General features: G+C 36.5%; 5 protein-coding genes across 5 annotated transcripts in view; 4 read left to right on the plus strand and 1 right to left on the minus strand.

Moving 5' to 3' along the window:
- The window catches only part of LOC128921324 (DNA polymerase eta-like), a 110,986-nt gene that overhangs the window by 73,974 nt on the left and 12,671 nt on the right, over positions 1-24,341 (minus strand). The window lies entirely within an intron of this gene.
- On the plus strand, positions 81-6,476 carry LOC105209202 (organic cation transporter protein). The gene is made up of 6 exons (XM_011179501.3): positions 81-573; positions 4,262-4,511; positions 4,573-4,676; positions 4,733-5,502; positions 5,571-5,752; positions 6,212-6,476. The coding sequence occupies exons 1-6, from the start codon at positions 338-340 to the stop codon at positions 6,413-6,415; spliced, it is 1,746 nt and encodes a 581-aa protein (XP_011177803.1). The 5' UTR covers positions 81-337; the 3' UTR covers positions 6,416-6,476.
- LOC128921325 (larval serum protein 1 beta chain-like) lies at positions 10,512-13,145 on the plus strand. Its single transcript, XM_054228546.1, has 2 exons — positions 10,512-10,794; positions 10,873-13,145. The coding sequence occupies exons 1-2, from the start codon at positions 10,585-10,587 to the stop codon at positions 13,003-13,005; spliced, it is 2,343 nt and encodes a 780-aa protein (XP_054084521.1). The 5' UTR covers positions 10,512-10,584; the 3' UTR covers positions 13,006-13,145.
- LOC105210767 (larval serum protein 1 beta chain) lies at positions 14,037-16,663 on the plus strand. The gene is made up of 2 exons (XM_029043353.2): positions 14,037-14,297; positions 14,393-16,663. Exons 1-2 carry the CDS (start codon positions 14,088-14,090, stop codon positions 16,517-16,519), a joined length of 2,337 nt encoding a protein of 778 aa, XP_028899186.2. The 5' UTR covers positions 14,037-14,087; the 3' UTR covers positions 16,520-16,663.
- Positions 19,372-21,891, plus strand: LOC128921326 (larval serum protein 1 beta chain-like). Its single transcript, XM_054228547.1, has 2 exons — positions 19,372-19,645; positions 19,724-21,891. Exons 1-2 carry the CDS (start codon positions 19,436-19,438, stop codon positions 21,854-21,856), a joined length of 2,343 nt encoding a protein of 780 aa, XP_054084522.1. The 5' UTR covers positions 19,372-19,435; the 3' UTR covers positions 21,857-21,891.

The following is a 24,341-nucleotide window of genomic DNA, read 5'->3' on the forward strand; positions in this document are numbered from 1 at the left end:
AATAAAAACAAAAAATTGGAAACACAGTTTAACATTTTTTAATATATATAAAAAGAAAATAAAAATTAATAATTAAAAAAAAAAACAAAAAAATACAAAATAAAAGATAAGTAAAAATAAAAAAAAATTAAAAATAAAAATAAAAAATAAAAATAAAATAAAAAAAAATTAAAAACAAAAATAAAATTAAAAATAAAAAATAAAAAATAAAAATTAAAACTAATAAAAAATAAAAAATAAAAATTAAAAAAAAATTCAAAAAAATAAACAATTAAAAAACAACAACAACAAAACTATTTAATAACCAATTCAATAATTAAACCACCCAATTGGAAATATGCAATCACCAACAAGTGCCACCACACAGCGCAACGAATCATTGCCTGCCATCACCATCAACAACAACAACAACAATAACAATAAAGAGGAATCCACTTTGGATGACATACTCATACGTTTGGGAGAATTTGGGCGCTTTCAAATCGTAATACTTGTGCTTACATGCCTGCCGGTGCTATTCAATGCCGTCTCGTCGGTCACATATATTTTCACAGCTGGCAATGTGGCGCACAGGTGAGCGTGCCATTGGTGAAGGTTTCCAAAACAAAAACAATAAAGAATTTAAAAATACTAAAATAGTCATAACAGAAATATGAAAGCAACAGCTGTGCGCTCATTATATTATAGACCTATATATATGTATGTAGGTGTGTGAATTATTATGAAATATTCTTCAGTTAATTGTGTTATTTAACGGCAATAAAATAATATACAGTCATGTAAAAAATAATAGGGACAGTTGCTTGAAAGTAGGTAAAAAATAAAATTAAAAATAAAATTAAAAAAAATTCAAAAATGTGAAGTAAAGAACCGTTATCAAAGAAAAAATGTTGATCATTTTGTGAAGTAAGATCGTTTTTGAGTGTGCGAAATAATAGGGACATGTGTCATGTGTCCCTATTATTTTTCACATGACTCTATGTATGTAGAGTAAATTAATTGTTTCTTCTACGAGGTGTGTTCAAAAAATAACGGGATTTTTTTTTTTTGTTAATATTTATTTATTTCTCTACATTAATATTGTCGCCTTCAAAATAGTCCCTATTCGTTATCATGCACTTATGCCAGTGGTTCTTCCAATCGTCGAAACTCGATTTATAGGATAACCTTTGACTCTTTCAGCGATTTCTCGTAAGCAAAACGACGGCTCTTTATTTTTGGAAATAGGAAATAGTCACACGGAGTAATGTCTGGTGAATATAGAGGCTGAGGCATCGTTACAGTATATTGTTTTTGACTTCACGAACAAGCTACGAAGTTTGAGCTTTTAACAAACGAAACTCATAAAAAAAACATCTAACCTTAGCGGCCTTTACATAATGAGTGCTTCTTAATACAGCTGGAAAACATATTATCGTACTTCAACGGCATGGATATCAACATAACTGACAATTGGACTATCCAAACTCACGAAATTTAAAAATCCCGTTATTTTTTGAACACACCCTGTATGCATCAGGGCCCATTAAATTTATTTATTTTTTTAAATTTTAATTTTCAAATAATAGTGAAAAACTCGAGATTATATTAAGCAGAGCTGCCGAAATCCTCACCAAAATAAATTTCAATTAATATTCGTACAAGATTTGCCATTATTTTTACCTAGAAGTTCGGTAAATGTTTCAGTTCTATGATATTTTAAATACAGTAAAAGGTCCTTATTCGCGCTTCCTTTATTCGCGTTTTCACTATTCGCGGATTAAAAAAATGAGACCCAATTTCTATATTCGCGACTAAACATGTTTTTATTCGCGGATCTAATAAGTACATACATAATAATAAAATTATTCCAATAGGTATCCAACGCAATATTCTTGTCAAATGGACTAATAAAAAAGTAAAATAGATCTTATTACAAGAAAATGTTAAATATTCCACTATTTTCGCAATATTTTTGAACTTTTGCTAATATTTCCATATAGAAGGGGCTCACATGGAACTGAACACAACCTATTGAAGAAGAGGATTCAACAAGCACTGGAAACGTGACATTCAATTTGAAAAATCTTAATGAAGGTTTAAGAATGGCAAATGAGCTCTGCGATTTCTTTATGAACATTGATCCGTCTATGGAACGAAGTCTAATTTTTAAAAGACAAATTGCTAATGCGACTGCTGTGTATCAGTCTGAATTGAAGGAGCTTTTGAAAACTGCTAAGCAAGAAAAAATTACAAAATTCTTCAAACCATTGCCCAAGCCTTAAGATAATTAGTTGAAATGTTCAAAAACTTCAATTAAATAATTTTTTATATACCTATTTGTTTTTTTTTTTTTTGTCACCTAGGAACATATCCCCTATAATCCCATCCCGTATTCACGGTTTCTGTATTCGCGGCATATTTATGGAACATATACCCCGCGAATAAAGAGCTTTTACTGTATTAAACAAAGCACACACCATGAATAGGAAGGAAGGCAATATATTTAGCAAAAGATATTAAGAACAAGCATAAAGGTCAAATGTGAGACCACGACAGTCTGGTCTACATACCAGAACGGATGCGGATTTTTATATCTATCAACTCGGCCATATTCTAAAAAAACATTTGGAGAATGATTTATGTCGCTAAAACAACATGTATGATATGAGATATATCGTGTTATAAAAACAAAAAAGTCTATACGATCTGTCAAAGTAGTAACCATTTCGTAAGGGTTGAGCCCTTAAATTAAATGGGCAATAATATCAAATTGGTAGAGAAAACCTTCACGGGAAGATTATTATTGCGAGTATGTAATTATATTATGAGCAGTAAAAAGCAAACAGTTTTACATTCGTTAATCCCCTAACTTAATAGCTACACCTCGTACTCAACACATTATCATTATTATCACTTTTTTTTTGCAAGAAATTGAAATTCAACATTTTTTACCAAAACAAATTACGCACAGCTAATTCAATATTTATGTATATAGTATGTATGTATATATGTACATTGAAGCAACTACTATTAGTAATAAAGTTGTCTATATAACTTCAGCTAGTCCGTGTAAAAAATATAAAAAAAAATGTTGCAAAAAAACATAATAATTTGTGTGTTAATCGAAGTGTGTTAATAAACTAGGTAAATGCGAAATTTCACAGATTCGTTAATGAAATCGCACAAAAACATATTTACAATTAGGAAATGTAGTGGCGAGCATAAATTGTGGTAGACGTTACCCAGTAATGAAGTAGATGTGCTGAACATAGATTTATTAGTCACCAGTTTGACAATGTCAGCCTGGAAATCCAACGCAGAATCACTCTTGCCAACAGGTGCTACTTTGGACTGAGTAGGCAATTGAAAAGTAAAGCCCTCTCTCGACGAACAAAAACCAAACTCTACAAGTCCCTCATCATTGCCATCCCACTTTATGATGTAGAAGCGTGGACGATGTCAACATCCGATGAGGCGACACTGGGCGTTTTCGAGAGAAAGGTTTTGCGGAAGATTTATGGTCCTCAGAACATTGGCAACGGCGAATACCGCAGACGATGGAACGATGAGCTGTACGAGTTATCCGACGACATTGACATTGTTCAGCGAATAAAAAGACAGCGGCTACGCTGGCTAGGTCATGTTGTTGGAATGGACGAAAATGCTCTAGCTCTGAAAGTGTTCGATGCAGTACCCGCCGGAGGAGGCCGAGGTAGAGAGAGACCTCCACTCCGATGGAAGGACCAGGTGGAGAAGGACCTGGCTTCATTTGGTGTTACCAATTGGCGCCAAACTGTCAAAAGGAGAGATGCGTGGCGCGCTGTTGTGGACTCGGCTATAACCGCGTAAGCGTTGTCTACGCCAGTCAAGAAAAAGAAGAAGTTTGACAAATAATAATGTAGAGTAGGCAGTTTAATAGTTGCAAATGAAGGTTAGATTCTCAAGTCGAAGAAATTATATATGATCTTCTGCTACCAAAATAGGTAATTAAAGCAAAGACCCGCCCGCATAGTATTTTTTCTAAAGCGGTCTCAAAACCTTTGAGTGTTTTTTTGAATTCGGAAAACTTCTCGTCAAAACTTCTATTTTCCACGGCGTTCTTCAACAAAGTCTCTCTAAAAACAACCTATGGTATTCCAGGTCTCCAATCTCGCTTATATTTCAAGTCTATAGAATGATAAGAAGAAATCTCGAAAACAAATACTTTTGATAACTGTTACAAAATCGAAATTAATAAAAAGGCTTCTGAGTTAAAAGTACAATTCATATTTTACTTTAGATGCAATATCACAGAGTGTGATGGACAACTAAGCGCCTACGATGAGCCATGGGTTAAATATGCCATACCTATGAAGAGTCGTGATTTGGATCAGTGTAAACGATACGCACCCAGAGCAATTACAAATTGGACCACTACACGTGAAGATGAACAGTATTGTACGGCAGACTTATTTGATGACGAAAAGACGGAAGACTGTGCCGAAAATAATTTCATATTTCGCGACGCTGAAGTGACAATATCGAATGATGTAAGTTGAACTCAAATGTTCATAGATAATAAACTAATACATAATCGCATAAACTCAACAGTTCGGCATTTACTGCAATGATGAGTGGAAACTGACACTCACCGGTACCATTAATAATGTGGGACAATTTGTTGGTATACCGTTAGGTGGCTTAATATCGGATAGGTAATATTTAAATACTATTTATAGTTTTTTGAAATAAAAATAACAATAATTTCCAGATATGGGCGTCGTAATGCACTCGCGCTTGGTGGCGTACTGAGCGCCATATTTGGAATTATGCGCTCGTTTACTACCACATACGTGCCATTTCTGGCCTTCGAGTTCCTCGATAACGTCGCCAATAGTTCACTCTATTCCATTTGCTTTATCATTGGCATTGAACTGGTGGGCCCCAGCAAACGTGTATTCGCCTGCAGTATAATTACGATCTTCTATGCGATCGGGGAAATGCTCTTAGCCGTTGTGTCCATGTACTTTCCGAATTGGCGTATTATGCTACGTATATTCTATATACCGGCATTAGCTATGATCTCCTACTACTGGGTACTACCGGAGAGTGTGCGTTGGCTGCTAAGTCAGGAACGTGAAACCGAAGCAACGGATATATTGAAACGTGTGGCGCAACGGAATAAACGTAGACTATCCGATCCAACGTTGGATAAATTGATTTTAGCGAATCGTGAGAAGCTAAGCAGCCAAATTGGTGGACGTTTCCCCTTGCGTGAGGCATTCGGCAAGTTATTCTTTCGTATTGCAAACTGTTCACTATCTTGGGTTGTAACGGTGCTGGTCTATTATGGACTCAGCTTGAACTCGGTGCTTCTGGGTGGTAATAAATACTATAATTTCATTTTGATTGCGCTTGTGGAAATTCCTGGATTTTTCATACCCTGTCTGACAATGGATAGATTTGGTAGACGATTTTCGCTTTGCGGTTATATGTTGCTCAGTGGTGTATGCTGTCTTTGCACAGTTTTTGTGGATTCAGGTAGGAATCTTGTCTTTTAAAAGACGTTTTTTATTATCGTTATAAGTGACTTATGTTTTTTCTTACAGAAAATTATTATCTACAGTTGAGCTTGTTCCTTGTGGGTAAGCTCGCCATTACCGCAGCGTTCCAGGTTTTATACTTTTTCACCTCAGAGATATTTCCAACGAATTTGCGTAACAGTTTGATGTCATTCTGCTCGATGGTTGGCCGTTTTGGTTCCATGGTAGCGCCACAGACGCCTTTGTTGGTAAGATTTTAAATATAGTTATAGATATTCTTTCAAGTCGGAAGAGATTTGAAAATTCATTCATACTATCATTTTCCCAACAAAGGACAGAAAGCCTTGGTAGTGGGCCCAGGCTAAAGATACGCGAAAACACAATTTCAGAAATAGTGTTTATGTTCATGACCCAGTGCACTCGAATCTACGTGACCGAAACGAATCTATCTATATTTTTCCTATAACAGTTTTACATTTTGAGATAATGTAATACTTTTGTATTGTGCTTTCTAAGTTAAATTCTATATAGTCGCGGAGATCTGCCCCTTGAACTAACCTAACCTCGAGAAAATTGAAATTTTAACCAGGTCCTTTAAATCTCTATATATTTTTGGTTCTCTGCGAACTTTTATTTCGTATGCAATTTTGTCTTCAATGATTTTGTTTATAACCCCTTTCTTTATATAATTTCTTGTCTCTTTTCAGGCTAAATATTATGAAAATGCACCCGCCATATTATTTGCAGTTTGCGCATTGGTCAGTGGTTGCTTATCGCTGCTCTTTCCAGAAACCTCAAATACAATTTTACCAACGACGGTACACGAAGCTGATAAAATTGGCAATAAGAAATCATCGAGCAATCCAAATAGCAGTACATTTAATTTAGAGAATGAAATTACTTATATGTAATTAGTTATTTAAAATTAATATTAATTTTAGAATTTTAGGAGAAAAATGAAATTGTATAAGTTAGAAAAAGTAAAATATTTATCTAGAAATAATAAATTAATTTTTTTATAAAAAAAATGTTTTTTTTTAGAATGAAAATCAGTCAATTGGGTGTTAAAAGATATGCAAGAATCTCAATTCACACAATCTATATAATAGTCTCGAACTGGTTGAGAGGTTCGACGATTGAACTTCTGATTACTATGAAACTTTCTTAGCTAGAAATAATTAGTAGAGGCTTCCATTCCTTCGAGTCTATTCTTTTCACAAAAAATATTTCCATTAGTTTCACGAAAAATATAAATTTTCAACTCCAGAATGCTCTAGTACTAATAATACTCGAGTAAAATAATACGAGCTGCAGAGCTAAATAGAGAAGGTACAATCTTCTACAAGAGTGTACAGCTCCTGGCGTACGCCGATGTTATTGATATCATCGGAAGCAACAACCGCGCCGTTTGTTCTGCTTTTTCCCGCATGGATAAGGAGGCGAACCGAATGGGTCTGGAGGTGAATGAGGACAAGACGAAATATCTCCTGTCATCAAGCAAACAGTCGGCGCACTCGCGTCTTGGCTCCCACGTCACTGTTGACAGTCATAACTTCGAAGTCGTAGATAATTTCGTATACCGGGAACGAGTATCAACAACACCAATAATGTCAGCCTCGAAATCCAGCGCAGAATCACTCTTGCCAACAGGTGCTACTTTGGACTGAGTAGGCAATTGAACGGTAAAGTCCTCTCTCGACGAACAAAAATCAAACTCTACAAGTCACTTATCATTCCCGTCCTGCTTTATGGTGCAGAAGCTGGTGAAGATGTCAACATCAGATGAGACGGCACTAGGAGTTTTCGAGAGAAAGTTTTTGCGCAAGATTTATGGTCCTCAGAACATTGGCAACGGCGAATACCGCAGACGATGGAATGATGAGCTGTACGAGTTATACGACGACATTAACATAGTTCAGCGCATAAAAAGACAGCGGCTACGCTGGCTAGGTCATGTTGTCCGAATGGACGAAAACACTCCAGCCCTGAAAGTGTTCGATGCAGTACCCGCCGGAGGAAGCCGAGGAAGGGGAAGGCCTCCACTCCGTTGGAGGGACCAGGTGGAGAGCGACCTGGTTACACTTGGAATCTCCAACTGGCGCCGAACTGCGAAGGAAAGAGAAGAGTGGCGCGCTCTCATCGATTCGGCTATAACGGGCTAAACGGTTGAACGCCAATAACATACATATATACAATAATACTCGATCACTTCTTTCACTTAATGCAGTCACTAAAATAAGCCGACGATAGACACAGTACACTTCATTAAAATGTTGAAAACATACTTTTCAGACGTTATCTTAATTAAGTCAATATTAAAATAAATATGTATAGTGAAAATTTGTTAATTGACTCAATTAAAGATACAAATACAATTAACACAATTTTTCAACTTTTTAAAAACTTTATTTTACAATCATTAAAATTTAATTACAATCTTATTTCAAAATTTAATTAACAGCTAATTACAAAATCAATTTACTACTATACAAATTGACTACATTATACTTAATAAATAATTTAATATTACAAAAAATTACCACGAAACTATTGCTAATTTCTAAAAATTATAAGATAAACTAAATCATTGTTAGCAACAGCGGTAACTTACTAAGGCAGCATTAGAAGGAAATCAATATAATTTCTACGTGTTATTAATGAAACAATTAGGTGTTAATTTACTAGGTTATATGTACTACATACTTAAAAATATTTTTTTTTTAAATAAAAATGGGCCGGTAGTTGTTGTAAAAATACTTCTGAACACAATTTTCGTCACAAAAGGCACACATTTTATAGACAACGGCAATGTTTCTGGAGTAATAAGGAATAATGATTATTTCAATTAAATCAAAATAATTTTTTTTTGTCACAAATTACAATTATACATACTTGGTGACATTGCACGAGACTCGAGATATTTCGCGAAAAACAATATCGATGAAATCGCGCTTGTGCTTCACCTAGTACACACGATCTGTGATCAAGGCATTATCCTTGAAGTTAAATTTAGTCAACGGCCGCTATGCTAGCGTCAATTGTAACTGTAATTTTTAGCACCTGCATTATGTTACCGCTTGAAAGCGCTGTGAAAGTCTTTAAACTAAAAAGTGCATATTTTCGAAGATTGCATTTTGTGCAGAACGGCATTTGGCGATAACCCTGAGGTGATATGTTTAATGCTATAAATAAGTGTACGTGATTCCGCTCAGCATATGCGAAGTTCAGGTGCTCATTATGACAATTTTTTCAAAGAAATTGAAATAAAAAAATCTAAGTGATAAGCCTTATGACACGTTAGTCGTCAACATACGCAGCACCGAAATTATCAAATTAAGAAGTAAATATTAAACAAATGTATATTTCTATTTGGTGATAATAGCGTGTTCGTGAATCAAATTTCTAAAATTAAATCGAATTAAATTTGAATGTTGTATGCTAATTAAAAATTCTTAACAAATCGTAAATGATATCACATATAAAAAAAATTAGACATCTTACGATTCTCAAACGAGAAACCTGCTATAAGCCAGTTTATTCAATTTCGATGAGATCGAATACTCAGTTACAAACCATAGCGATCTCTAGATTTCAGTAAAGACATTACTATACGAACTTTTCAAATTTCCACCATAGAAAGACACCTCGGAAAGTTCGTTACGTGGTTTGTGGTCACCCACGAAATTTTTCGAAAAAATAACAATTCTTATTTGTATCCAAAATAATTGCACTTCTTGGGTTGTGATCTCTCGAAAAAATAAGCCTTATTTGTAACAAAAGCCTAAAATAATTGTACAATAAAGTCTTTACTCGAAATGTGGTATTCAGAAAGAGAAAGATTTAGATTTAAACTAAAAAACTTAGATCGCGCAACTTCGATCTGGATATTGTAGAAGGTTTAACTTCTCGGATGACACTGACCATCTTCTTGCATGCCGAACGAAACCCGACACATATAACACCCCTCACTCTATGGTACGAACCAGTCGAAACCGTTCGTTTCCTAGACCGCCTCTTAGATGACTTAGATGATAACTAGAATTATACTGTCCGTTTCAACCAGGTCAGGATAACCGTTATAACAAAAACAAAACAAAAAACAACAAAAGGAAGATTTATATAAAGACTTATATATCATCGTATTGTACCGGAGTATCTGAGGAATCTTTCAAATTACAAATAATAATTAACACAGCCTCTTTTGAGTTTGTAAATTTGTTTTAAAATAAATTAGAAAGAGTTTCTTATCACATCTATCTCGATGTAAAGAAGGCGTGGCAACAGTGTTCAATAATAAAACAGAGAATAATAATTTTCCCTAAAACTCTCTTGCCATTAACAAAAATGTGAAAAAATACTTTAAAGATAGTCTATAGATTGGAAGATTGCAGTTTATAGAGGTCTTCAGAGAACAAGTAACTAAAGACGACCTGAAAAGTAAAATTTTCTGTATAATACTCTTATGCATATTCTGAAAACTTATAAATACTATTTTCAATGCAAAAAAAAACAAAAATATGGTCTGAATAATTGATGAAGACTCATCGAGCCTTGAATGGGCGTGGGTAGTTTTCCAGACAGAGACTGATAACTGATTACACCAGCATTTAAAACCAATTAGCACAATAATTTTTTATTGCTTATGTTTGTGAAAGTGTATGAGTTTTAAAATAAATATGCTTTTTCGCACATCTGTTCCAGAATGCACAACGAAAACATAAACAACAACCGACCATAGCGGGAATTGATAATGTTATCACACCGAATATATGCAGCACATGCTAATAAAGACAACCAAATACAAATGTGTACAAACATGTAGATGCTGCTCTCACCTTAGTGCAAGAAACAAAATATTAAAAGAACATATCAATTGTTTTCAATAATGCAGGCTGAGCCACTAGCGTGGTCACAAAAGGTCAAGCAAACGACGATTGCCATCACAGCTTTCTTTGGCAGAACCAGAGGCAAGAATCGTATAGGCGATAAGCGTTTTGGTATAAATAGGCTGCTACTTCGACGAAACATCAACAGTCTTTAGGCATTGGAGCTAAGTATCTAATCCGGAGCAGTTGTCGCAATGAAGTTAACTATCGTTCTTTTGGCCCTCGTTGGCCTGGTGGCCGCCGCCAGTGTTTCCTCCACTGAAAAGAGTGTATATGCCGATCGCGCTCACTTGGAGAAACAGAAGTTCCTCTATGAAATCGTATACCGTGTGGAGGATCCACTGATGTTCGAGGAGTACATCAAGACCGGACACGCTTTCGTCTATGACAAGGCACATTACACCGTAAGTTTCAATTGATTTCGAATACATTTCTCTGCACAAGAAGCTAATATTATATACGCATACATCTTGCGATTTCAGCACTACGATCATCATATGGAGAAATTCTACGAATCCTACAAAATGGGTGGACTCTTGCCTAGAGGAGAATTCTTTGGTGCCCTCGTTAAGTCCCACTACAAACAAGCTTACGGTCTATTCAACTTCTTCTACTACGCCAAGGATTGGGAAACCTTCCAAGCTAACGTGGCATGGGCTCGCATCCATGTCAACGAAGGCATGTTCGTCTATGCTTTGACTTTGGCTGTCATCCATCGTGATGACTTCAAGGGTCTGACATTGCCAGCCATCTACGAAATCTTCCCACAATATTTCTTCAACAGTAAATTCATTTATGAAGCTGAGAAATTCGATTACCAGACCTGGAGTAAATACATTCAATATGAGAAGGAATTGCACGATGTCTACCACAAGGAGAGCCGTTACTACAACCAGGGCTATTTCTATGTCAAGGATTTCAAGACATACCAATGGTGGAGACTTATGGGTCTGGGTGAACAGTGGTATGCTGTCGAGAAGAGCTACCCTCTACGTGAAAACTCGTACGAATTTGTTTCTGAAGACAAATATTTGTCATTAATGAAGAATATCAACATGTTCTGGCATCCGGTTGACTACACACGTGACACTGAATACTACAATGAACACTCCGTATTGTCATACTTCACTGAGGATTTGGGTTGGAACTCGTACTGGTACTACTTGAATATGGATTATGCGTTCTTCCTGGATAGTAAGATATTCGGTTTGAACAAGGATCGTCGTGGTGAATGGTGGTTGTACAATGTTGACCAAATCTTGAGCCGTTACTATTTCGAACGTTTGTCTCATGGTTTCGGTGAAATCGATGAATTCTCCTGGAATCACGCTTACGAATATGGATATGATTCCCAACTTATTTCCTACAATGGTGTTGGATTCAGTTCACGCAGCAATTACTTCCATCGTCAATCTTATGGCAAATACGACTTGTTGAACCAAATCCAAAGCGCCCTCAAGCGTATCTATGATATCATCGACTACGGATACTACACCACCGTTGATGGACACAAAATCGATATGCGCAAACCGGAATCCATTGAGTACATTGGAAGTTACATGCAATCGAATGTCGATACCTTCGACAAATACTTCTTCAGCTATTGGTATATGTTGAGCCATATGTACTTCGCTGATGTGGACTATAACGATATTGATGCACATCCCAATGTATTCCTCAACTACGAAACCATGATGCGTGATCCAATGTTTTACAGCTTCTACAAGGTAATTGCCGATGTCTACTATCGTTTCAATTATCACTTCCACCCATACACACACGACGAACTTGAAGCCCCAGGAGTTCAAGTTAAGGATGCCAGCGTTAGTGAATTGGTCACCTATTTCGATTTGGTTGATATTGATGTCACCAACTTGTTGAACGACAAAATGGTCTTCGATGATGGTAAATTCGTATGGGACAAATCACTGTTCGCTCGTCAAATGCGTCTCAACCATAAACCATTCCACTACGACCTCACTGTCGAATCCGATAAGGCACAAAAGGTTGTCATACGCACATTCTTGGGACCTAAATTCGACGAATATGGACGTTTAATTTCGCTGAAGGATAATCGCATGAACTTCATTGAATTGGATGTATTCTTATACGATGTGGTCGCTGGTGAAAATGTCATCAAACGTTCATCTGAACAATTCTACTGGACTATTAACGATCGCACCACCTACACCGAATTGTATCACTATATCATGGCTGCCTACGACGGCAAAGAGGAATTCCCTGCGAACGTTGTTGAACCACACTGTGGATTCCCAGATCGTCTTATCTTACCCAAAGGTTGGGAGAGTGGTTTCCCAGTACAGTTCTTCTTCATCGTTGTGCCATATGATGGCTCAGTTGAACAACCCACAAGCTTTGATTTCACCTACTATTGTGGCAGTGCTTCGGGTCTTCATCACTTTGACAAAAAACCATTCGGTTATCCATTCGATCGTCCCATCGATGAGTCACAATTCTTCGTGCCCAATGTTTACTTCAAGGATGTGAGCATCTATCACAACGACACACTGAGACAATACTACGAGAACTACAAGAACTACGGTCATTTCGACTACAATTTCTACAATGATTACTACACTAAATACTTCAATTAAATCGAGCTGGCTGTGGAATGAACTTATTTTTTATATGTAATCCGTGGTTCTAGATAATTGTTATTCAGGCAAATGTAAATGTATATCCAATAAAATCAAATGCAATCAATTGCTACGGAGATTCAAATATAAAAAGAAAATGTCTTTCAATTATGGTTATTAAGTAGATATATGTATATGAATATATTTCCATTTCAACAAATTTGTTTTTCCTGAACTTATAAATACCTAGATCCTTGTACTTTCCTTAGGATAATTTCTTGTTAAATTTCTTATTACGTTGAGGTGATTCAACAAACGGAATTTGGGCTATCTTTGAGAGGTCCTTTCCACTTTTGAATCAAAAACCATATATCAGAACAACTCCTACTATTTTCAAATAGATTTGGTAGGTATAAATTTATTAAAATTCTCCTGTTACAGTTTAAAAATGAACGAAACCGGTACCCAACAGCGTCTACTTGCCATATAGCACAATTTGATTCTGATTTATCCACTTTACAATAGATAAATCAAGCAACTGTGAAGGTATCTTTTGCTTGAACTCAGAACTGCACACCAATGATGAAATGAATGAGTGTCTATATCGGATAATAACTTTTTGAGGCCACAGGCTTCGAAAATGAGGCCTTAGTGCCTGTGGATAATCATCGAATATATCGATAAATCTCATTGCTATTTTATAGCAATTGAGTGGCAGTCTTTTTCTTCTCATAAAAATCAAATAAAAAAATTATCAAAAAATACTCAAAAAAGCTTGAAATTTGTGTTATCTCACTTTTTTGGTAGCAAAAAATTAAGAAATGTATTACAACATCGCAACGTGTCCGATAACGATTAATAATCTAGGTTTTTGACTGTCTATGTAGAAAGAAATAACTGAGGTATAAAAATGTTTTCGTCATAAAAATATGTCATTAATAATGCGAAGTGTTAGTCATAAAGGTCATGCAGAATTGCAATCGATTGTGCTTGTTTATTCTATAAAAAAAAGGCAAATTGATAAGCAAATTGGTATAAAAAGGCCTCCACTTTATCGAAACAAACAGTCTTTAAGCATTGGAGTTAAGTATCTAATCACAATGAAGTTAACTATCGTTCTGCTGGCCCTCGTTGGCCTAGTGGCCGCCGCTAGTGTTTCCTCTACCGACCAGAGTACATTGGTCAGAAATGTTATATTGGAGAAACAGAAGTTTCTCTTTGAAATCTTATACCGTTTGAAGGATCCACTGATGTTCGAGGAGCACATCAAGACCGGACACACTTTGATCTATGACAAAGCACATTACACCGTAAGTTTCAAATGATTTCGAATGCACTTCTCCACACAAGAATCTAATTTATAAATTGATATTTGTATATATTTACATACATCTTGCGATTCCAGCACTTCGATCAATATATGCAAAAATTCTACGAGTCCTACAAAATGGGTGGACTCTTGCCGAAAAGAGAATTCTTTGGAGCGCTCGTAAACACTCACTACAAACAGGCGTACGGTCTATTTAACTTCTTCTACTACGCCAAGGATTGGGAAACCTTTCAAGCTAACGTGGCATGGGCTCGCATCCATGTCAACGAAGGCATGTTCGTCTATGCTTTGACTTTGGCCGTTATTCATCGTAATGACTTCAAGGGTCTGACATTACCTTCCATCTATGAAATATTCCCACAATATTTCTTCAACAGCAAATTCATTTATGCAGCTGAGAAATTCGATTACCAGACCTGGAGTAAATACATTCAATACGAGAAGGAATTGCGCGATGTTTACCACAAGGAAAACCGTTACTATAATCAGGGCTATTTCTATGTCAAGGATTTCAAGACATACCAATGGTGGAGACTTATGGGTCTGGATGAAAAATGGTATGCTGTCGAAAAGAGCTACCCTCTACGTGAAAACTCGTACGAATTTGGGTCTAACAATGAATATGTGGCAATAATGAAGAATATACAAAAATTCTGGCATCCGGTTGACTACACTCGTGACATAGAATTCTACAACGAACACTCTGCCTTGTCTTACTTCACTGAGGATTTGGGTTGGAATTCATACTGGTACTACTTGAATATGGATTATGCGTTCTTCGTGGATGGTGAAACTTTCGGTTTGAACAAGGATCGTCGTGGTGAATGGTGGTTGTACAATGTTGATAAAATCTTGAGCCGTTACTATTTCGAACGTTTGTCTCATAGTTTCGGTAAAATCGATGAATTCTTCTGGACTCACGCTTACGAATATGGATATGATTCCCAACTTATTTCCTACAATGGTGTTGGATTCAGCTCACGCAGCAATTACTTCCATCGTCAATCTTATGGCAAATACGACTTGTTGAACCAAATCCAAAGCGCCCTCAAGCGTATCTATGATATCATCGACTACGGATACTACACCACCGTCGATGGACACAAAATCGATATGAGCAAACCGGAATCCATTGAGTTCATCGGAAGTTACATGCAATCGAATGTTGATACCTTCGACAAATTCTTCTTCAACTATTGGTATATGTTGAGCCATATGTACTTCGCTGATGTGGACTATAACGATTTTGATGGCTCTCCCAATGTATTCCTCAACTTCGAAACCATGATGCGTGATCCATTGTTTTACAGCTTCTACAAGGTAATTGACGATGTCTACAAGCGTTTCAATTATAACTTCCACCCATACACACACGACGAACTTGAAGCCCCTGGAGTTCAAGTTAAGGATGCCAGCGTTAGTGAATTGGTCACCTATTTCGATTTGGTCGATTTTGATGTTACCAACTTGTTAAACGACAAAATGGTCTTTGATGATGGTAAATTCGTATGGGACAAATCACTGTTCGCTCGTCAAATGCGTCTCAATCACAAACCATTCCACTACGACCTGACTGTCGAATCCGATAAGGCAGATAAGGCACGTACATTCTTGGGTCCTAAATTCGACGAATATGGACGTATAATGTCGCTGAATTATAACCGCAAGAACTTCTTTGAATTGGATGAATTCGTCTATGAAGTGTTCGCTGGCGAGAATGTCATCAAACGTTCATCTGAAGAATTCTATTGGACTGTCAAGGATCGCACCACCTACACCGAATTGTATCACTATGTAATGGCTGGCTTTGAAGACAAATACAAACTGCCTGCTTACATTACCGAACCACTGTGTGGATTCCCAGATCGTCTGATCTTACCCAGAGGTTGGGAAAGTGGCTTCCCAGTACAGTTCTTCTTCATCGTTGCTCCATACGATGGCTCTGACGAATATCACTCTAGTCTTGATGTCACATACCATTGTGGCGTTGCTTCAGGTCTTCGTTACGTTGATAGCAAATCTTTCGGCTATCCATTCGATCGTCCCATCGATGAGTCACAATTCTTCGTGCCCAATGTTTACTTCAAGGATGTGAGCATCTATCACAATGACACATTGAAACAATACTACGAGAACTACAAGAACTACGGTCATTTTGACTACAATTTTTACAATGATTACTACACCAAATACTTCCATTAAATCGAGCTGGCTGTGGAATAATAAAAGGGTATGAGTTTTCTATTTGTATCTAATATGTTGTTTTGCTAGTTAATTGTTAGTCAAGCAAATGTTAATATAAATAAAAATGAATGCAATAAATTGCTACTTCGATTCAAATATAAACAGAGAATGTCTTTCAATTATGGTATTTAAAGCGAAACGTTCACGTTTAGTGGGGAAATCGGAAGTTCTTAGATCTAAAGATTTATAAATTCAGTTCTACAAGGGGTGTCAATAGAAGTCAGATGTCCGTAAAACTGGAGTAACAACTTTGATATTACATAAATTGGTCTAAACGGAAAATAACCCAGAGGATTAGGAGTATAATAAAGGTCTTTAAGAATTAAGATGCTGTAGTTAGGGACGAGAGTTATAACGACTTTTGAAAGTGATTCTATTATAATATAAAATTTAAATTAATTCGTTTGCGGTTAACATCGTTTTGTCGTGTGAAGAACAGGGCAACAGCTCGACAGCTGAGTGTCCACCCGAGATATGATATTTGCAAGATAATTCCTTCGAGAAAATTTTCAGCACAAACTTGGGCAATAAAAGTAATTGGTAGAACTCTAATCTAAATGATCACCTAAGTAATAGCACGCTGCAATGGTATACAGGTGGCTCGTAAAAAACGGAAGACATTGCGGCAGGTATATTTGGGCCAAATACCAAACTTTCAAGACGAGTTATATGCGATCAGCAAGTTCGCAGATTTTATTCTAAAGAGAAACTTTATTGGGGAACGAATTATCATCTACCTGTGACAGTCAAGGCTACTTCATCGCATGGACATACTGGCTAAAGTAGCAGCTACAACCAAGGCCCACACTCGATTCAATAGGTGCTCAGAGAGAAAAAACAAGCGCAGTAGGGGTCGGTAATGGCTACAATCGTCTGGACTTCGGCAGGCAAAGTTGTACTTGGTTTGGGAACAATCTGAAAAGGTTCAAAGAAAGAAAGAGTCAAATTGATGCAAGTGGTGGCAGTTTGCTGAGCAGTCACTAGAAGAAGGAGTCAGACTCTACTCTGAGAAGAGAGCATATCACATCTAGCAGCATACGCTAGATGTTAAGATTCCTTAACGCGATAGGGTTAGATGAAGTGATTTGATAAGTGGGAGGGCACAATAGACCTTCGATAGCAGTACACACTTCTGCATGCATTCGTTTCGATAACACGACTAAGACCACGATGCCGACGTAACTGTTAATATTCAATTGAATTGAAATTCATAATTTTGTCTGTCCTTCCTTCTGTACTTGAGAGCGATAACTTGATGAAACTTGGTACATGTATACTCTGCAGATTGATATTGAGATGGGCGTAATCGGAGTGCTAAGCCACAAATTAAGCTTTGCAAGTAACCTTCGATACATAAGGTAGGGAGGGGCATCTTTGGTTTAAAAATTGTCGAAAAGTGGCTGAGGCCCCGCACCCTTATAGGCTTTTTGTACATATCTCGCCAACTACTAAATCTAACTACCAAAATAACGCTAATTCACTAACAACAGAAGCACTAAATTTCTTTGTAAAGATGATTTTTGGTCAACAACTATACCATGGGCGCGACTCGACCAAAATTTCAACCAAATTTACATGATATTTCCTTAACATCCTAATATGAAAATGAGCGAATTCGGTTATCAACCACACCCACTTCCCCAGATATCGGATATGAGAACCTTCATGTCTCTGGCAATTTCTTTTACCGATAACATGTGTAAATCTTTCACATATTTTATAAAAAGTCAGAGGAAATCTTTTCGTTGGAATATTGTACTCTGTGCCTACAATAACTTCCACTAGCTCTCATATTTATAACCAATATAAAGATTTTGAAACTTCCAGTAAGGTAAGCTTTGTATGTATGAAATCGTAGTTTTAATTAAGTGAACATATGTAGAATATTGGGTACAATGGTGGCGAAAAAAAAGTGGAATCTGTTTGGGAATTCCAACAGCGTTCTTATACTATATGTATATGATGATTTTCGTTATTCTAGTGGACTTTATGTCGAATATATGGATCAAATTATGTATTATTTTAATAAAATGAATTAAATTTTAATAAAATGTTGGGTTAGACACGAAATTAGCCCTTCCTTAGTTGTTTTAAATTAATTTTAAAGACACGTGTTTTGAATGTCTTTAAATTTTTTTGCTTAATAATCTACATATATATGAATGATTTCTTATACATAGATCATTCTCATCTTCAGCTATACGTATAGTAACTAAGCGTTAGACGAACAGGTGCTTAAATTCGGAAATTATGCAAAGACACTGATAAACACAATAATTTTGTACTTTTAAAAATATAATAATTGAGTTAAGCTTCACCTCAAGTTTTCCGAATTACTGATAACAGATATTCAATTGTATATATGTGTCTACATAGGTGAAATGAATATGATTTTGCACATCTGTTCGAAAATATATTTAAATGATTTTTGTTTAATTTGTTTATTTATACATAATCCAGACCTAAATAACCTAACTCTGCATTACCTAAGCCACGAAAAACATAAAAAAATAGTCATTGTTATCTCATTATTTCAGGTAGTAACAAGAGAACTTAAGGATTATAATATAATTTAATGAAATTAAAGTTTAATATTCTTATGTCTTATGTATGTCTTAGACTGACTAAGTAGAAAAAATAGCCATAAATATGTTCTTGTCATAAAAATATGTTTTTAATAAAGCGACGTGTTAGATTATTATAATATAAGAATCACAAAAGATCATGCAGAATTGCAATGATTTTTTTTTTGTTTTTTCTACAATATAAATGCAAATTGATAAGAAACTTGGTATAAAAAGCCTTCTGTTTTGTCGAAACATCAACAGTCTTTAGGCATTGGAGCTAAGTATCTAATCCGGAGCAGTTGTCGCAATGAAGTTAACTATCGTTCTTTTGGCCCTCGTTGGCCTGGTGGCCGCCGCTAGCGTTTCTTCGCCCAAGAATGTTACAGTGGCAGATCGAGAATTTTTGGAAAGACAGAAGTTTCTCTTTGAAATCGTATACCGTGTGGAGGACCCACTGATGTTCGAGGAACACATCAAGACCGGACACACTTTCGTCTATGACAAGGCTCATTACACCGTAAGTTTCAGTTAACTTCGAATGCACCTCTCTGCACACGAAGCTAATATTATATACGCATACATCTTGCGATTTCAGCACTACGATCAATATATGGAGAAATTCTACGAATCCTACAAAATGGGCGCTCTCTTGCCTAGAGGAGAATTCTTTGGTGCCCTCGTTAAGACACACCTCAAACAAGCTTACGGTCTATTCAACTTCTTCTACTACGCCAAGAATTGGGAAACCTTCCAAGCCAATGTCGCATGGGCTCGCATCCATGTCAACGAAGGCATGTTCGTCTATGCTTTAACTTTGGCTGTTATCCATCGTGATGACTTCAAGGGTCTGATATTGCCATCCATCTACGAAATCTTCCCACAATATTTCTTCAACAGCAAATTCATTTATGAAGCTGAGAAATTCGATTACCAGACCTGGAGTAAATACATTCAATACGAGAAGGAATTGCACGATGTCTATCACAAGGAAAACCGTTACTACAATCAGGGCTATTTCTATGTCAAGGACTTCAAGATTTACCAATGGTGGAGACTTATGGGTCTGGGTGAACAGTGGTACGCTGTCGAGAAGAGCTATCCTCTACGTGAAAACTCGTACGAATTTGTTACTGACGATAAATATGTGTCTCTAATGAAGAATATCAACATGTTCTGGCATCCGGTTGACTACACACGTGACATTGAATACTACAACGAACACTCTGCCTTGTCTTACTTCACTGAGGATTTGGGTTGGAACTCGTACTGGTACTACTTGAATATGGATTACGCTTTCTTCTTGGATGGTGAAACTTTCGGTTTGAACAAGGATCGTCGTGGTGAATGGTGGTTGTACAATGTTGACCAAATCTTGAGCCGTTACTATTTCGAACGTTTGTCTCATGGTTTCGGTGAAATCGATGAATTCTCCTGGAATCACGCTTACGAATATGGATATGATTCCCAACTTATTTCCTACAATGGTGTTGGTTTCAGCTCCCGCAGCAATTACTTCCATCGTCAATCTTATGGCCAATACGACTTGTTGAACCAAATCCAAAGCGCCCTCAAGCGTATCTATGATATCATCGACTACGGATACTACACCACCGTTGATGGACACAAAATCGATATGCGCAAACCGGAATCTATTGAGTACATCGGAAGTTACATGCAATCGAATGTCGATACCTTCGACAAATTCTTCTTCAGCTATTGGTATATGTTGAGCCATATGTACTTCGCTGATGTGGACTATAACGATTTTGATGCACATCCCAATGTATTCCTCAACTTCGAAACCATGATGCGTGATCCATTGTTTTACAGTTTTTACAAGGTAATTGTCGATGTCTACTATCGTTTCAATTATAACTTCCACCCATACACACACGACGAACTTAAAGCCCCAGGAGTTCAAGTTAAGGATGCCAGCGTTAGTGAATTGGTCACCTATTTCGATTTGGTTGATTTTGATGTCACCAACTTGTTGAACGACAAAATGGTCTTCGATGATGGTAAATTCGTATGGGACAAATCACTGTTCGCTCGTCAAATGCGTCTCAACCACAAACCATTCCACTACGACCTCACTGTCGAATCCGATAAGGCACAGAAAGTTGTCATTCGTACATTCTTGGGTCCTAAATTCGACGAATATGGACGTATTATTCCACTGAAGGATAACCGCATGAACTTCGTTGAATTGGATGAATTCGTATATGAAGTGGTCGCTGGCGAGAATGTCATCAAACGTTCATCTGAAGAATTCTACTGGACTGTCAAGGATCGCACCACCTACACCGAATTGTATCACTATGTGATGGCTGCATTCGACGGTAAATACGAATTGCCTTTGGACATTAGCGAACCACACTGCGGATTCCCAGATCGTCTGATCTTACCCAAGGGTTGGGAAAGTGGATTCCCAGTACAGTTCTTCTTCATCGTTGCCCCCTACGATGGCACTGTCGAACAGTATGCTAACTTTGATTACACCTACTATTGCGGCATTGGTTCCGGTGCACGTCACGTTGATAGCAAACCATTCGGCTATCCATTCGATCGTCCCATCGATGAGTCACAATTCTTCGTGCCCAACGTCTACTTCAAGGATGTGAGCATCTATCACAATGACACATTGAAACAATACTACGAGAACTACAAGAACTACGGTCATTTCGATTACAACTTCTACAATCATTACTACACCAAATACTTCCAATAAAACAAATGCTCAAGCTGGCTGTGGACTTAACATAACATCGATTTTGAGTTAATTAAGCGTTAGATAGTTACTACTACAGTACTGAAATGCTGTTCTATTGTTTAACTGTTTTTGGTGTTTAGTTTTCTATAATGTAATCAAGCAATAAAAATAAAATAAAAAAATTAAGCAAGCAATTGCCACGGCGATTCAAAAAATAAACAAAAAAATTGTTTTTCTATTAATTTTTGTGTACCTGAGAACTAAAAGTAGTCATATCAGGTGTTAATGGTTTCGCTAACGGATCAGATTAATTTCAAATACTATATGAATGAAAAGGATGCCTTGTTATTTAAGGGAGGGAGTTATTGAAACACCATCTATGAAATTATGGAAAACAATAATAAGTTTACAAACACGATAGATTGATAAGTAGTAAAATCCAGTGGTTATGGAGCTAGAGAATCCAGAATGTTAAATTCTGAAAGTCTTATGTGATGGTAAAAAATGGTGTGAGAAAAATTATGGTTACCTACTGCCTTGATTACTACTGTATTTCCAATTGGATTACTTTCAATCACTCAAGCAGTTATAGTTTCAGGTAATCTCGATTCGCAAGTTTCAAATGGCGGTGAAACTGGTGAACAACCAGGAAGCACAGATTCCAGTATCACTCCACCATTTATAAATGGTACCAAGTAAACAATAGGAGAATGAGAAAACTAACTGGGGCTAATTCTAGACATTAAGCTCTCTTTGCCAGCAATGGAAAAGAAATACACGGTAAAAAGTTTGAAAAGTGTAAGATCAGCAAGTAAATATGTATATAAGTGAAGCTCTTCGAACCACACCAAGTTATTCTTTACTTACCGCTTACTGACTAGTTTTGTGAGACTGGTCGCGAAGTCAGCATTGAGACAGAGGGAATCTACCCTACTTAGTCATCTATAATAGGGGAATACTGATACAGATTCCCGTTTATACACAATATTATGGACTTTCGTAATCCAGTAGAATTAAATCTAAATTTTGACCTTTGGCGAGGTGGACAAAGACACAGAGTTAAATATCTATACAAACTAAGAAGAGTGGGAGGCGCTGTCTTTTCAACAAAACTAGATAGCAGAATCGCCTTTCGACTACCAGAGCTTTGTAGTGTCTTTCAAGCGGAGATCACAACAATCACTGAAATCACTAAAGTCGTTAAAGATTACTTCTGAGATAGTGAAAGAATGCCTTGAACTATTAGTGGAACTTGCTTCCTCTATCACGATAAACCTGCAAAGGGTTCCTGGACACAGTGTATTTCAGATAACTGTGAAGAAGATGAACTAGCCATATTAAGTACAACCCTACAATTATATTCCAATAAAGAGGGAATATACATGCTCCTGGCAACATGTCAGCAAGTTGGCGATATCTTATAATGATTACTGTGGTAGCTGCCAAGAAGTAAAATAGAGACTGTATATCTTGCTTCGATGCGACTGCAAGACATTGTAACGAATATAATGACAACTAGCGGCCACAGTTTCCATGAAAATGTCTCGGAAGTTACGCAGTTAAAGCATTATAAAGGCCACAGAGTGTTTCATAGAGAGGACATGGTAGTACGAGGGGATTCCAGTCCCGTTGGTTTCGCAAGGGGCCTCCTAAAGACCTAGGTGCGTCGTTAGACATCCACTGTACCTACCTATCTAAGTTAAGAAGGGTTCATAGCACCATATGGTCTTTGGAGTTTCCGAAATAGAGGAATATTCGGAGTAATTTAATTGAATTATTATTTTATATTTGAACACTGGCGCCTTTGAAATTTAACATTTAAATTGAACTCTTGATTAAATTAGAAGTAATTTTTTATGAAATGAATATGAGAAAAATACAGTATATGAAAACTCGAACTACAAGGACGTAAAAAGTTTGGATCAATTATAATACATCAAATCTATAGTTTCTTTCGTATAAGTCAAATTCAAAAATCTATTATCATGGACTAGGCATCAAATGAAAGTATATTTATATTACTTACTGGCAACCTCAACGAATTTTTCGTGAAGATACACCGTAAATAAACTGTTGGAATAAAATGCGTACTTAGTTTATGTATGCAAAAAATATTTACGCGATTGAGAGTGATTAGTCTTCGATGGTGCGCCGATAAGCGCGCGTCAAATGAAAGTATAACTTTAGTTTTTGTTAATTTTTTTGAAGGTAAAGTTGAATTTAACTACAGATTTAATAAAATTGCATTGATTAAGAGGATTTCTGTTTTAATGAATATTTTTTTGTTATGTTCTTAGTGGAAAATGTCGAAATCTGAAGAAATTCGGCATTTAATTGTAGAAGATAGGAAGAAGGGTGAAACATATCGAAAAATATCCGAAAAATATTCTATTTCGATCGGAGGGGCAAGAAAAATTTTTGAAAACTTTAAGAAGAGGAACACATGCAACACTCAGTACGGTGGCGGTCCAAAATCCAAAATTTCCATACACGTTGAACGACT

This window comes from Zeugodacus cucurbitae, chromosome 4 (assembly GCF_028554725.1).
Source record: "Zeugodacus cucurbitae isolate PBARC_wt_2022May chromosome 4, idZeuCucr1.2, whole genome shotgun sequence".
Lineage (NCBI taxonomy): Eukaryota > Metazoa > Arthropoda > Insecta > Diptera > Tephritidae > Zeugodacus > Zeugodacus cucurbitae.